Genomic DNA, 14882 nt, shown 5'->3' on the forward strand with positions numbered 1-14882 from the left:
CTCCATCCCCCATCCCCCAACCCAAGGCGGGAGCGGGGATGGTGGGGGGAGGGGCAGGGGGAAGGCAGCAAGCATCTCCAGGGCTTTCCTGGAACACCCCAGGCTTCTACAGAAAAAACAGTGCCTTGGGGATCCCTGGGTGGCTCAGCGGTTTAGCACCTGCCTTCGGACCAGAGCGTGATTCTGGAGTCCTGGGATCAAGTCCCATGTTGGGCTCCCTGCGTGGAGCCTGCTCCTCCCTCTGCCTGTGTCTCTACCTCTCTTTCTCTCTCTCTCTCTCTGTGTCTCTCATGAATAAATAAATAAAATCTTAAAAAAAAAAAATGAGAGGGCAGCCCGGGTGGCTCAGCGGTTTAGCGCCTGCCTTCAGCCCAGGGAGTGATCCTGGAGTCCCAGGATCGAGTCCCATGTCAGGTTCCCTGCATGGGGCCTGCTTCTCCCTCTGCCTATGTCTCTGCCTCTCTCTCTCTCTCTCTCTCTCTCTCTCTCTCTCTCTTTCTGCGTGTGTCTGTCATGAATAAATAAATAAAATCTTAAAAAAAAAAATTTAGAAAAACAGTGCCTTCAAGAAAGAGGCCCAAAGGTCCCCAAGGCCTGGGGTGAGTGAGTGAGGTAAGGACCTCAGAAGCATGAACATATGTGTCAAAGACGTTGGTCAGGGTGGAAGGCTGACGTTCGAGGGTAGGAAAGGGTTTTCACAAACTCCAGTAACTCGGAAGGAAGTAGCAGCTAAAATAAAACCAATGGCGGGACTAGGAGGAAATAATATTAAATGATAAGACAATGTCAGCGGTATAAAGCAGAGCACAGGAAAATAGGCAGGGCTGGTCCCCGACCCACGGAGGAAGGGAGAAACCCAATAAAATCGGGGAACAGATCAAATATGAGTTCAGTTCTACCCCGAAGGCCCAGCAGGGGGAGAGGGGGCAGAGGGGGAGGGGAGGGGCAAGGGCCCGGCCAGCGCTGCGCAGGTTCTGCCCAGGGATGAGTGAGCGCCTAAGTGCCTACCGCCCCTGCCCTAAGTGCAAAGTCAAGGCCCCACAGCACTGGAGGAAATCACAATAACCCGCCGGGGGCCCACGGGACTCGCTGACAAGACCACTGGAGGCTCCGCTTCCATTCAGAGCAGGAGTGCTAGAACGTACAGCCCACGTTTTCACAGGAAGACACTCGGTTTCTTGCCAAAATGTAGTGATTTCTACCAGCTGAAGCGGGCTGGGCAGCTCTCCAACGGTTTAAACAATCCTTCATATCTTAAATGTGAACCACAGACTGTATCGGAGGCAGAAATTACGTTAAAATAGAAGTGGGTCTCCTTCCCCTCCCCTTTCAAGTCCATGTGTGACACAGAAAAGGGTGAGGGGTATTGATGCACGTGATTTTTTTTTTTCTTTTTGTAATATTCATGGTTTGACATTTTGGGATCCTGTGTAGATGTAAGTGGGAGCTAGGAGAGGCACTCAGGCTCGGAAACATCAAACTATGATCTCGACAGGAAGATAATAAACACACACACACACACACACACACACACACACACACACGATAACAAGGGGCGCCTGGGTGGCTCAGTGGTTGGGTGTCTGCCTTCAGCTCAGGTCGTGATCCCAAGGTCCTGGGATCAAGTCCTGCGAGGGGAGCCTGCTTCTCCCTCTGCCTATCTCTCTGTCTCTCTCTGCATCTCTCATGAATAAATAAATAAAAATCTTTAAAAAAGAAAACATAGTAACAAGGAAAAGTGGCTCAACCACAGAACAGGGGACAGACAAATAAATGGCATTTCAGTACATTGTTGTATGGAAACTAAATTTTCCAACAGGTAATAAATTATGTTAGTCAAAACTCAACACACATAATAGGATATACTAACAGTCTGTCTACAACTCCTGCTCCCCGCGGCCACCCATGCCACCGAGCAGGAGTGGCCAATGCTTTTCCTGAACTTCTGTCCAGTTTCCACATGCAAATACAAGTATACACTTGTATTGGCCTTCCTAACACAAGAATGCGTGCACACTGCTCTACATTTTCCTTCCTTCACACACCTAAATACCTGGAAGATCCTTCAGGGCATTTGTGTCACTGCTGCAAATTTCATTTAGCCAAGATAGACCTTTGCATGGTTTTCGATTTCTCTTTCCAATGATGCTGCAAAATCTGAATACCTCGCTAAGTCATTCTGCCTATGGGTGAGTGTATCCAAATAATAAATCCCAGGAGGAGAATTATTGCTTCATTGGGTAAATGCATTATTAATACTTATCGATACCACCAAATCACCTGCTTCAAAGGCTGTACCAACTGACACGTTCCAGCAGGAATGTATGGAAGTACCTGCCGTACATTCACAGACTTGCCAGTGGTGTGTTAGCAAGTTTGTTCATCTTTGCAAATCTGACAGGTGGAAATGCTACCTTGGTGTTATTTTAAATTGCATTTGTTTTGTCATGAATGAAGTTGAACACCTTTTCTTTCTTTTTTTTTTTTTTCATAGCCATTCATTTCTTTTTCTAAGAACAATCTGTTCATTTCCTTTGACCACTATTAAGTTCTTTTCCTTAACCATTTCTAGGAGCTCCCATGTCTCAGGACAGTGAGCCCTACGCAGTGATGGAGCGGTCACTGCTTCCTTCTAGGGCAGATGGCAGAGAACTACAAGAAGCCTGGTGCTGCCGGAGCTCGAGGCACCAGTGGAAGCCAAAGGGCGATGGGCAGAAAGGCAAGGGGCTCGGGCACAGCAGCTTTCCAGGAATCTCGTAGGACTTCATTTATGGTACTAAGGGCCATAAAAAGTCTGTTACTGTGGATTCCCCTGACAATCGTTTCTCTGATTACTTCTGGATTTTGAGTCACAATTGAAGGGGTCTCCCCATTCCAAAGCCAGGAAGGAATCACCTCACTTTTTTGTCTTTTTATGTTTTTGTTTTTTGTTTTTTTTTTAAAGAACTATTTAAACATATGAACCAGGGACACCTGGGTGGCTCAGCGGTTGAGCATCTGCCTCCTGCTCAGGTCGTGATCCTGGGGTCCTGGATCGAGTCCCAGATCAGGCTCCTTGCAGGAAGCCTGCTTCTCCCTCTGCTTATGTCTCTGCCTCTCTGTCTGTCTCTCATGAATAAATAAAATCTTAAAAAAATATATATGAACTGTTTGTGGAGTTCCTCCTGGAGGTACAGTAAGAGGTATGACCTAATCCTGTTTTTGTCTACATGACTTCCTAGTGGTCTCCAAATCATTTTATTCATTAGTCTATTTTTACTACTAGAAATGATGACACTTAAAATATTCTAAATTCCTTCATGTGTCTGGGTCTGTTTTAGGACTTTTCTATTCTGTTGCACTGGTTTATCTATTCACATGCCAGAACCATCTTGTTTTAATTGTTGAGGTTTTATAACGAGGTCTTTCCTTAATCTGCCCTAAAATAATTGGATATGTTCAATCATGAGACACAAAGAGTATTATCCTAAAAAGGCATGGTGACCGATGAGACAAGAATGTTTTAAGAGTAAACTTCTGGTCTCGGGACAAAAAGAAAATCTGAAAATGGATATAATCCTGACTGCAGGATAAAATGCAAAATTACCAAATCTAGGAAGCCACAGTAATCAAGCCTTGTGGATATCATCTTAAATGTTTGTTTTGGAAGCTGCTAAAACTATAATGCAGAAACACGTAATTATATCATGTGCGAATAAGTTCAATTTGAATTCCACATACTCATGACGCTTTTTTCCAGCAGTGACCTGCTCTTCATGCAAAGTTGCTTCTTACACAGCACTTACCAACTTTTAAAAGTCCAAATACGTTTGCATTTTTATAAATAATTCATGATGTCCACACACATGGCACTGTTTCAATACCTTCATAAGCAAGGCTTTCTCTTAGCCGCTGTAGAAAATGTTTTTGTCAAAGTAAAGAGCTTTTTATCACTCCCTCAGGAAATAAAACAGAGGCACCTGAAATGCTCTAAACACACATCTCCCTCTTTCCCATCAACTCCTGGAGTTTGTTCCACGCTGAGGCTGAGTTCGGCGGCCCCGTGGCTCCGGGTCTCGATAACTCCCAAGCCCTGGTCATTGGTGTCAGACAGTGTTTTTGGACTACATGGGGAAAAAAATGAATCAAATGATGTTTCTAAGGTAGGCTAAAACTTAATGCGATTTATTTCATTACTGTCTTCCTTTGGGGAAAACTAAAATTCTTAAGGGAACCTCTCGATCATCTTCTCCCACCTGAACACCTTCGCTTACTTATTCATTAGACTTATTGTCTAATTGCTTGGGAATTGCTGGAGGTTAAGAAAATGAATAAAACACACTTCCTGCCCACAGGAAGGAAGGGGGACACACAAGTGGAACCAGGCACTGGGGGATGCAGATGAGGGGATGGTGAGTGAGCCCAGGGAGAGGAGGGCATTCCAGGAGGGCAGTGACCACAACAGGAAGGAAAGCCCCCTCCCCACCCCCATCGAGGAGATGTGGTGACCCGAGGAGATGTGGTGACCCGGGGGTCAGAAGCTCTCAACCCACAAGCAGTTTGGCACTGCAGGCAGGGCTGGGGAGATGGGACAGCGGGAGGAGGGGGTCACCACAGAGAGCTTCGTCCTGCAGGTCATGATGCCACTAAAGAGTGTTCTCTCCCCCATGCATCCCTCTCCACTACTCACTGCTACAAGGTGTCCTCACCTCCCTGGATCTCATCTGTACCCCACATTACACAGCAGCTCCTTGAAGGCCAGGAGGTCTGTGTGGACATGGCTGTTGCCAATGACTGGGACAGCAGCTGGAACCCAGAAGCTAGATGAACAGTCGCCAAACAGGACCCCAGGATCACATGACCAAACACCGTGCTCAGGCACGTCCAGCCCTCCCCAACACACAGGAGACAACCTCCACACCAAGACTCCACAGGCTTTCCTCCACAGGGCACGCGGCCTTTATCTTCCACCTCTCTTCTGCGTGATGCCCTGGCCACCAGACCCCCCTGACCCCCGCCAGGCCCCCCATCCCTGGGGAGTCTTGCCTTCCCTCAGCTCCCACACTGCACACCATACACCTCCCTCCTTCACGGTACCGCTCCAGCGATTCTCACCAGGATGTGTACTGAGAGCTTCCAAGTGTCCACACTTCCCTGTGCAGCGCATTTGTGCCTGTAGAGAGCGCGTGCGTTTACTCCTGCAGCTCTCTCTGCACCAGCGGTGGTGCATCTCCCTGGGCTTGTGTGTGGGGGCGTCCCCAGGCTTTCCTTCTAAACAGCTCTCAGCAGCACCATCTCCAGCTGCATGGCAGTTACTGACCCACCTGCCCTGGGCAGGGCCCCGTGCAGCCTAGCTCTGCTCCCCCTGCACCTGTGCACCCCCCATCCTGCACACTGCCAGGCTCCAACCTGCAAACTGCCAGCCCCCACCCTGCTCACTGCCTGCCCCCCACCCTGCACACTGCCTGGCCCCCCAATCCTGTTCACTGCCGGCCCCCCACCCTGCTCACTGCTGCCCGGGGCTGCCCTGGGCTGTCCTGGGTTGGGGAGGGGCACGTGCTGGGGGCTCCCAGGTCAGTTTCCTACGGCACCCCTCCCTGTACCTGAGCCCCCCAGCATCCACACTGGCCTTCCACAGCTCTCCCTGGGGGAGAGCCCTCTTCCGGTGCCCGGGCTTCCTTTCTCCATCATCTCTAAAGGCTTGCTCTGTTCTCCTCCTCTTTCTTCAAACTCCTCCTGGGCAGGTAATGGTCTCAAGTCCCCCCTGGGGAGAAGCCAGCTCTCACCTCTCAGCAGCAGGAGCCCTGGGGCCATTCTCACCTTCTGCCCTGAGGACTGCCACTGCCCTGTGCGTTCCCCTCCGGGGACTCTCTGCCCCTGGAAAACGGGTCTGCATCCTGCCACCGAGCTCAGGACCCCCGGCCCCGAGGGCACCCTGGCTCCCTGGCTCCCTGGCCCAGCTAACTTACTTGATCTCCGGGGCATCGGGCTTCTTCGGTGCTGAGGTGCCCCCTTGCGATGGCAGGGCACGTTCTGTTCCATCTCCCCTCATCCCTGGCTCACTCCTCCCGCGGACTCTCCATGGTCCTTCCTTCCACTCCCGTCACACAGTCTTCCGTCTCTCCTGCTCCCAGTGCAGTGCTCACGGCAGGTTTCCACTCTAGAGGAGTCACAGGGCCTCACCTCCAGCCCCACTCCCCCTGCGGCCACCCAGAGAGCCACCTAGTCATCGCATACCCCCTGTGGGGGAAGCCGCTGCTCCATCAGTGCCTCAGCCTCCCCACACACAGGGCGCCACCCCAGGCCCCGGGAATACCCTGGTTACTCCTGGTTCTCCGATCTGGACCAATGCACCCTCCGACCACCAGATTTTCCTCATCCAACTGCCTTCTTAACACCTCCACTACCTTGTGCAGTAGGCATTGCAGACAACGCTGCCAAACATGACTCCCGACACCTGCCCACTCCTGGTGGCTCCTTCACACGGCCCAGCTACTTGCCCAACTGCCCACTGAAAACTCAGCACCTTGCTTGTCTCCCCCTCCCTTGATCCTCACGCCCAATCCACCTGCCCATCTTGCATTCTCCACCTCTACACCTCTCCTGAAGCCACGGTTCATTTCCACGTCAGTCACCCCGGCTCTTGCCCTGCCCAGTGCAGCGGCCCATGTGTGCTCGCTCCGTGTCCACCACAGCCCCTACGTTCACACACCGAACTGCAGCCAGGATGAGCTTCTCAGATCACAAAGCACGTGACCCCCTCTAGCTCAAAACCTTCCAGTAGCTGCCCCTTGCTTGTGCAGTTACATGCAATTTCCCCCAACTCACGAAGCCCCAAGCTGGCTCCTGTGCTCAGTGGGCCTCACTCCACACCAGGGCCCTGGACGGCACCCACGCTCCGGCAACAGGGGCCCTCATTCTGTGCTCCAACCAGAGACTCCCCCTGCCTGGGGCCCTCTGCACTGGGCCATTCACAACCCCAGGGGAACCTCCCCAGATCGTGAGAGATCCTCACAGGCCACCTGAACTATAGGAGCCATCCCCTCAACTGTTGATTATAACTCCATGTAGCTCTTGTGGTACTTGGTACTGTTGATACTTGAAGGGTTTTTTTTTTCCCCTTGTATGCTCAACTGGTTCATGTCTACACTGCAGAGCGCAGGCACCACACAATCAGAAATCCCCATAGCAATAACAGTGCTGACCCAAGAGCAGGTGTCAATCTCAGTATTTCCTGCTCTTTTATTACTACTCTCTGGAGGAGGAGCCACCACCACCACCACCACCAGCAGCCTCCAACTCTCACACACACCCCTTTCTAATCCAGAAACTAAGGAGTCATGTGACCCCTGCCTGATACAGTCACTCAGTCAATACCACCTGCGCCCTATGGCTTCTGTCTCCCCTATTCTCCAGGTGCATGCTCCCCATCTTGGTTCAGCCTCCCACCTGTCCTCACCTGGCCGATTACTGTACCACACACCAGCCCTCCGCCTGTGGTCACAGAGGAGGTGGTGGACCCTGGCCTTTCTACCTTACCTCCCGGTGTGTCGGTGTGTGGTACTGCAGAGGGGTTGACGCTAACAGACAACCAGGAGATGGCGAGTGCTAGCCCAAGAGAATCCTCTCTGCTCAGCACCCCTCCCCACACCTAGCCCACTTCCCACAGCAGCCTGTGGGGGCGCCCTCAACCCCCTGAGCCCTCAAGGGGCCAGCATGCCCATCCACCTCACTCAGGCCAGGAAAGAGTCCTACTGGCAACTCTGTGAAATCTTTTCAGGGCCAATCAGATGGTGCTCAGTGCCTTGTCCCTAAAGCATCCTGTACAGCCTCGGCCAGGCAGTGCCTGCGTGTGCAAGCTCCACCTGCCTCTCCTGCTAGCTGTGCGCTCCTGAGAGAGACCTGGCGCCCCAACACAGAGGCTGAGGCCAAGTCAGTTTTCAATGAGTGGCCTTCAATTTCTATATTCCTTTTACACAAGCACTGTGTTGTTGTTTTTGGTTTCTTTCTGCCTTTGAATTTCCAAAACAAATATTAGGGCACCTTCAATACATATGTCATCCACTCTTCCAGTCTCAGGGATGTAACCAGAAAAAGACAAGCTCCTGCCCTCAGGCTCTCAGCAAGCTTGCTTTCTGCACAGCAAAGACAGGCAATAAACAAGCAGGCCAGTAAATGAGCAAGAAAATTCCAGAAAGTGGTAAATGCTACAAATAAAATCAGAGCGCTAGCCATCTTCTGTTTGCTTTGGAAGATCTTGAGCTACTCTATCACAGTGGAGTTCCCCCTTAGACCAATTTAGATCAGCTGGAGGAGCTTGATTTACATTTTAAAAGGAAATTAAAATGTTTTGGATTACAACTAAGAGCTTTCCTTTTAAGGGAGAAATCATCCTTTTTCATGAAAATTATTTTTTCTTTCCTTCTCAGACCGAGTGAGCTGTTTTTAAACAAACAAAAATTAACAACGTATTAATTGATGAAACGGTTGCCACACCAGGTTTAACCTGTTTTATAGTAAACAAATCTTAACATCTCCTTAATGATCCAGTGCAGCACATTTTTCTTCCTTGTGATGAGGAAGGACTTTAAAGATCCACATTCTTGGCAAGTTTCAAATATGCAACAAGGTATTATTAGCCACAGTCACCACGTTATACGTTATATGGTTTACTTATTTTACTGCGCTGCATTGCTTTTCCTAAGGGACAGATTGGAAAGGTTTTACGTCCAAAATCCGAGGGTAAGGCATCAGATTAACAGGAGAGAGGGCAGCCCGGGTGGCTCAGCGGTTTAGCCTTTAGCCTTCCTTTAGCCCAGGGTGTGATCCTGGAGACCTGAGATGGAGTCCCACATCAGGCTACCTGCGTGGAGCCTGCTTCTCCCTTTGCCTGTGTCTCTGTGTCTCTCATGAATAAATATAATCTTAAAAAAAAAAAAAGGATTAACAGGAGAGAAGACATTCTCTTCTGTTTCCACTGCCTCTCATTTAGGTTTTTAGGGATTATCTTTGTTCATGTAGATTTTATGAAACCAAAAAAGGAGTTTTGTGAAATTTAAATTAACACGCCTAAATGGTTCCAGCCAGTTTAAACAGCATGGCCTGCAGATTTCAGCTCTCCCGACTACTCCAGCCAAACAGACACGGATACCTGGTCTACCATGACCTGCACCCAGGCCCGGCAGGGGAAACTCACAACTCTGTCTTGCTGGTTATCTTGGTAGGTAGCCAGATCTATATTTCGGGTCCTTTAAAGGCACAGTCATCATGATTTTTGTCTACCTCAAACAATTTGCACTGAGTAGGGGACTCAGTAACTACTGGTTGGTTCCCTGACAATTGACCTCACCTCCACTTCTGTTGCTGTGCTTCTGGCCTCACACCCTCAGCAACCTCCCTCTCACCGACGCCGCGGTAAGAAGCAGCTACGTGTGAAGTGTAGTGTAGCTTCCGTGTGTGACACATATTTGCTCTTAAAAGGAATCCTATTTATCTCCGTTTGTTCAAGTGCTGGCCGCAGAGTATCTTAAGTCTCAAGAAAGAGCAAGAGTGGTTAGTGGTTGATGCCAAGCATATTTAAAACCTCCAATTCCTGGAAACATACACATTTTCTGTTGTGAACATTTGAAAGATACACTGTAGTCCAGAGAAGCGCCTGTGGAGTGCATTCACAAATCTTCACCACGTCATTTCCCTGTTCCCTCTGTCCTGACCAACCAGAAGTTTCCTTTTTCTACAGCTCTGCCCTGTTCGGAGTAGGCAGCTGTACAGACACAGGGACCCTGGTGAGGGAGAGAGGGAAGGAGAGTTGTTCTGACTGCCCAGTGTCCTGAAGGCAGTATTCTCAAAGTCTTTCTTCGCAGGGATACCTCTCCTGCACTTTCCACACAGCACCAAGTGCAGACAAGGTGAGTCGTTGTTTCCAGAAAATTGCAGCTTCTACTGGTCTATCACAGCATGGCTTTTTGACTTTGCTCTGCACGGGCACACACACGCATGAACGGATGCGCACATACACACGCGCACACACACTCTGCTGCAAAGTGGACTTCTCCATTCACTCTCAGTGGATCTGGGTTCTCCAAGTGCAGAGATTACTTTCTATTCCAAACAGCAACTTCTGAAGCAGTGATGTGCTGAAGCCCTGAGCCTGGGGACGAGGTCAGAGATATTTATTTATTTATTTATTTATTTATTTATTTATTTATTTATTTATTTATTTATTTTAGAGATCATCATTTAAAGGTGGATGGCAGATGAAGGGGCATCAGGTATGGCCTGGACCTACTAGCCCTGGGTCCTGGGCATCGATGCTAAGCCTGCTTCCTGGAGGCTCTCTCCTGCTGGTCGGTGGACTCCCCTTGGACCACGGCCAGACCAGAGCAACACCTGGCAACTGGCAGTAGCTTTTAGTAAGTGTTTGCTCCGTGCATTACTGAGCAAACCAGTGAATCAGTGTGAACCAAAATGCAAAACCAAAAGGACAGGAATGGAAGCAGGATACTAAACTTCCAATCCATGATTTGCTTTTTGATGATGACAAAAATAAAACCCGTGCTCCTAGAAACAATAACTGGACGCAATAGCCTTTGTGTGACAACCGGATGGCTAGATCCAGAAGAGACCAAACGGAAAGGTAAAAACGGGAATAAAGACACAACAATTAAGACACATCTGTATACATTTGGGTATTTTTATTCTTACAGAATACAGATTTTTTTTTTCAAAAAGGTTCATTTTTACTGACCAATATAAAAAATGTTGGCCAAGATTCTGGTACTTCTGCAATTCAGACAGATGTAGCTTATCATGCAGCCAGACAGAAACAAAGACCCCAAAAATGTCAGAGCAGAAACTGGCTACTGTCCTCTGAGCAGCCAGCCAGCCTCTTCCCAGCTTTGCCTAACAACAGGCTGTGCTTAAGAGAACTTTCATACTTAGTACCTTAATAATGTCCCAAAGGAGACCTCATAACCTCTTGCTCCTATTCAAACCCCAGCCTTGCTCACTTGGTGGGGGGGGTGGGGGGGTAAGAAAATACACAGACAAAATCCCGCAATTCTTGAGTGTGTTTATCACTGGGCTTTTCCCAGTCAGAACTTTCTGCAGATTGAGTCCCTTCTGATGGCTTTCTCTCTAGGTCCGAGGTCTTCTGTCCTTCCAAAGGAGGATCCCTTGCTGGGTGCCCCTCAGTTCAGCCTCATTCAACCCAGACTATTCATCTTTATCCTGTCCCACAAGATCCCTAGCCAGGGGCCCCCACCCCAAACTAACAAACCCCAGTAACACCAACATACAAACAGAAACCTCATCATTTTAGGAAACTCAGTTCCACCCAAATGTCCACACCCTTGTCTCCTTACCACTGCCCTCTCCCCAAAATAGTGCCCATCCCATGCAAGGCGTGGCTCCCCTCCCTCCCTACACACACAACCTAGCTGCCAAACGTGGAATGTAGATGTTTGCGTAGAATGCACAAATACGCATGCAAGGGGACAGACAGGGACCCCAGCTCTAGGCCCAAGGTCTAACCAACACACTTCACAACTCCTTGGGAGCTCCATGTTCTCGCTCCGCCTTCAATTTGTGGCAAATCTGAGTCCACTTCAGTAAGTAAAAATGTCCACATCTAAGGGCAGCAGGCGAGCCACCCCTCGTGCCCAGGCCACATCCTTCCCCAACTGCAGCATCTAAGAATCAGCCAACACCCACAGACCACCCCCCACACACACCTGGGAGCCTACAGGATGGAGGGGTCGGCGGGGAGTCCAGGGCCCACGCCCCGCGGTCCTACCAGGTCCACCGCCAAGTAGGGGCAGAGTCAGCCCCTGACAGCCCGGTGCGCGCGGTGCGGGAGGCCGCCGACCCACGCGGCCCGGTGGATCCCCGCGCCCGGGAGGCGGGATCGCTGGGGGCTGTAGGGCCCGGGCAGGACCCGCTCGCAGGCCCGGGGGCTGCCCCCCCTCCCCGGGCTCCCAGGCGGGCAGTGCTGCCCAGACAAGCGCCAGTAGCGAGGCAGGGCTGGACCCCAAGTGCCCAGAGGCGACGAGGGGCCGGGGCTGGGCAGAGAGCGGCAGATGGGAGCAGGAAGCCAAAACGCGACCCTGGAGAGGCGGCCAGGAGAAGGCGCCGCGGAAGCGCGGTTCCCTAGCGAGCAGCAGACAAAGGCTCGGGTGCGCACGCGGTGGACGGCGGCGCCCGGGCCCCGCGCTCGGCGCCGGGAAGACGCGTGCCCAAGCCGGCCGCCGCCGGAGTCGCCGGGTGCCCGGCCTCTGCGACCTCCGCCGCCCCGCGCGCCCCCCGCCCCGGGTCTCCGGTCCTCACCTTGCTCGCCCTCCATCCACAACAACGGCGATCCCCTCTTCGGCGCGCCGGGTGCCTCTTCCCTTAACATCTCCCGCCTCCTGCCTTCCAGCAAACCTCTGCCTTGACTGTTCGCCTCAGCCTTGCCCCCCCTCCCCCGCGACACGCCTTCTACCGCCCCTGCTCCCGCGCGCTCTCGGCCCCGCACCCGGGGCTGGGGAGGCGGGGCGGCCTGAGTCGGCCCGGGGGTCCGAACCCGCGGCGCCTTCCTCTCGCACCCTCACGCCCCATTGTCCTTCCCTTTACCCGCCCAAGCACCGGCTACACCCCGGGCTCTAGAGAAAGTGGACTCCTGGCGGAGGTGCCCCCGTTCCACTCCGCTGGTCCACGCTCTGGAACAGGGTCACGGTGGGGGGGGGGGGCTGCGGCCCGGGCACCGACCCCGACCCCGGGGGACCCCGAATGCCTTCGCCTTTGGGAGCGCGGAGCTCCGGGGCCCGAGCCTGCCCTCGCCCGGCCAGGGGACCCGGCGGGCAGGACCCCCAAGCGCAAGGAGGCGCGCCTCCTCCAGCCTCCCTGGTCCCAGGCTAAGAGCGGAGGAGCCCGGCGTCCGGGGTCACAGCGCGGAGACTGCAACCGCGGGCCCGGCAAGGCGGCCACAGGCAACCCGGGGACCCGTCCCCACCGCCGCCCTCCCGGGTCGGCCTCCCCCCGCGCGCACGCGGAGCCTGGGAAAGCCCGAGGTCCCCGCGCTGACCGCCGCTGCCGCGCGCCGCCCGGTGCCCCAGCCTCCCGGTCCCCGAGCGAAGCCCGCGGGCGCCGGTTTCCCGGGCGCAAGCCCCCTGCGCGCGCCCGGCCCGGGGAACGAGGAGCCCGGCACTTACTGGGGCTCAGGAAACACTCCGTCAGCCTTCGGAAGCAGCTCGCGTTATTGGAAGGTCCATCTTCCATGTCGGAGCCGAAGAGCAGGGGGGACGCGGCGGCGAGGGCGAAGCCGGCGCCCCGGGGCCGCCGCGGAGTTCGGCCGCCGCCGCCTGGGCTGGGGCCGGGGCAGCCCCCGCCCGCGCCCGGGAAGCCGGGGGAGCCCGCGCGGCGGGCGGCCGGGCCGAGCGGGAGCCGGAGCCCGGCGCGGGCCGGGAGCAGCAGGCTCTGGAGCGCGGAGCAGAGGAAGAGCCGCCGCCGCCCGCCGCCGCCGCCGCCGCCGCCGCCGCCGCCGCCGCGGGGACTACTGCCGGGAGGGACGCTCAGGGGAGCTGCCTCTTGTCCTCCGCCGCCGCCGCCGCCAGCATCGCCGCCGCCTCCTCCAGCCGCCGCCGCCGCCGCCGCCGCCGCCGCTGCGCCCTCCCTTCCTGGGAGACGCACGGGGAGGTGAAAGGCAGATGAGGAGGGGAGAAGAGAGGGAGGGGGCGGAGGGGGCGGCGGCCAGAAGTAAAAGGAAGATGGAGAGGAGGAGGGGACAGGGGAGGAGAGGGCGAGCGCGAAGGGAGCGCGGGCCGGGCCCCAGCCGCCGCCGCCGCCGCCGCCGCCGCGCGCACTCGGGGCGCCCGGGCCCCCCGCGGGGCTGGCGCGGCCTGCGGACGAGGGGGGCGGGCGCGGGGGCGGGGGCGCGGCGCGCTCGGCCCGGCCGCCGCCAGGCCGCTCGGGGGCCGGCCCCGGGCCCACCGCGCTCCCCCCGCCGGCAGCGCCGCGCCAGGGCTCCGGGCGGAGTTTGCCGGGGCCGGAGCCGGGCTCGTCCCCGGCCGCTGGCAGGGGGGCCTGGGGGCGGGGAGCGCGCGGCTCTGCGGGGCTGGCCATGGCCCTCCTCCCTGGGCCGCGGTGGGGCCGGCCGCCGGCGGGAGGGGCGCGCCGCGGGCCCGGGCTCGGCGGGCTCCGCCCCCGCAGGACCTGCCCTCCCCGGCGGCCCGGCCCGAGCGTGGGTCTGGTCCTCCTCTCCGGTCTTCCGCGCCGCTCCCGGCCCAGTCTTCACATCGCGCCCCGCTCCGGGTGCAGGAGGACCCGGGGCCGGGCGCGAGTCCCCGGCGGCAGCCCTGGCGGCCGGCTGGCGCGCGATCGGCGTGCTCCCGGCCCGGGCAAGGGGCTGCGGAGACGCCGCCTGCGAGCGCCGCGTGGTTTGTGCGCGCTCCGGCGGCTGAGCCGCGGCCACTGCTCGAAAGCAGCGGAGAAAAGCGCCGCAGTGCCGCTGCCCGTGGAGGAGGCGGCGGCGGCGGCTGCAGAAGACGCCCACTGGCGGAGCGGGCGCTCCCCACGCTGCCGCCGCCCGCGCCCACGTAGCGCGCCCCGCCGCCGCTGGGCCCCCAGGCGCCAGGCCCCCGAACCGCGGACGCTGGGCTCCCGGGCCCGGGGAGCGGGGGGAGGAGGGGCTGGGGAGCTCCTGCGTCTCCGCGGGGCGTCGTCACATCTGGGGCTGGTGTTCCGGATTCTAAATCCGCCGCCCAGCAGCTGCTCCAGCTGTGCGCTGCTGGGCAAGCCACGTCGGCCTGTCCCTTGCCCGCGCCAGGGAGCCCTCCCGGTGGCTGGCCGGCAGCTCCAACCGAGCTGTGCTCAGAGCTCCCGGGAGGGGAGTTCAAACTCGGACGTTTGGTTGGAGTTTAGATCAACGC

At 55.6% G+C, this 14882-nt stretch overlaps 1 protein-coding gene across 1 annotated transcript in view; it reads right to left on the bottom strand.

Annotated features, from left to right (window-relative positions):
- PDE10A (phosphodiesterase 10A) overlaps positions 1-14076 on the bottom strand; it is a 301470-nt gene extending 287394 nt beyond the window's left edge. The window contains exon 1 of the mRNA XM_055311551.1: positions 13167-14076. Within this exon, the coding sequence (XP_055167526.1) occupies positions 13167-14076 (910 nt within the window). The remainder of the gene's footprint in view (positions 1-13166) is intronic.
- Between the last annotated feature and the right edge of the window lie 806 nt (positions 14077-14882).

Source organism: Nyctereutes procyonoides, unplaced genomic scaffold (genome assembly GCF_905146905.1).
Source record: "Nyctereutes procyonoides isolate TBG_1078 unplaced genomic scaffold, NYPRO_anot_genome, whole genome shotgun sequence".
Taxonomy (NCBI): domain Eukaryota; kingdom Metazoa; phylum Chordata; class Mammalia; order Carnivora; family Canidae; genus Nyctereutes; species Nyctereutes procyonoides.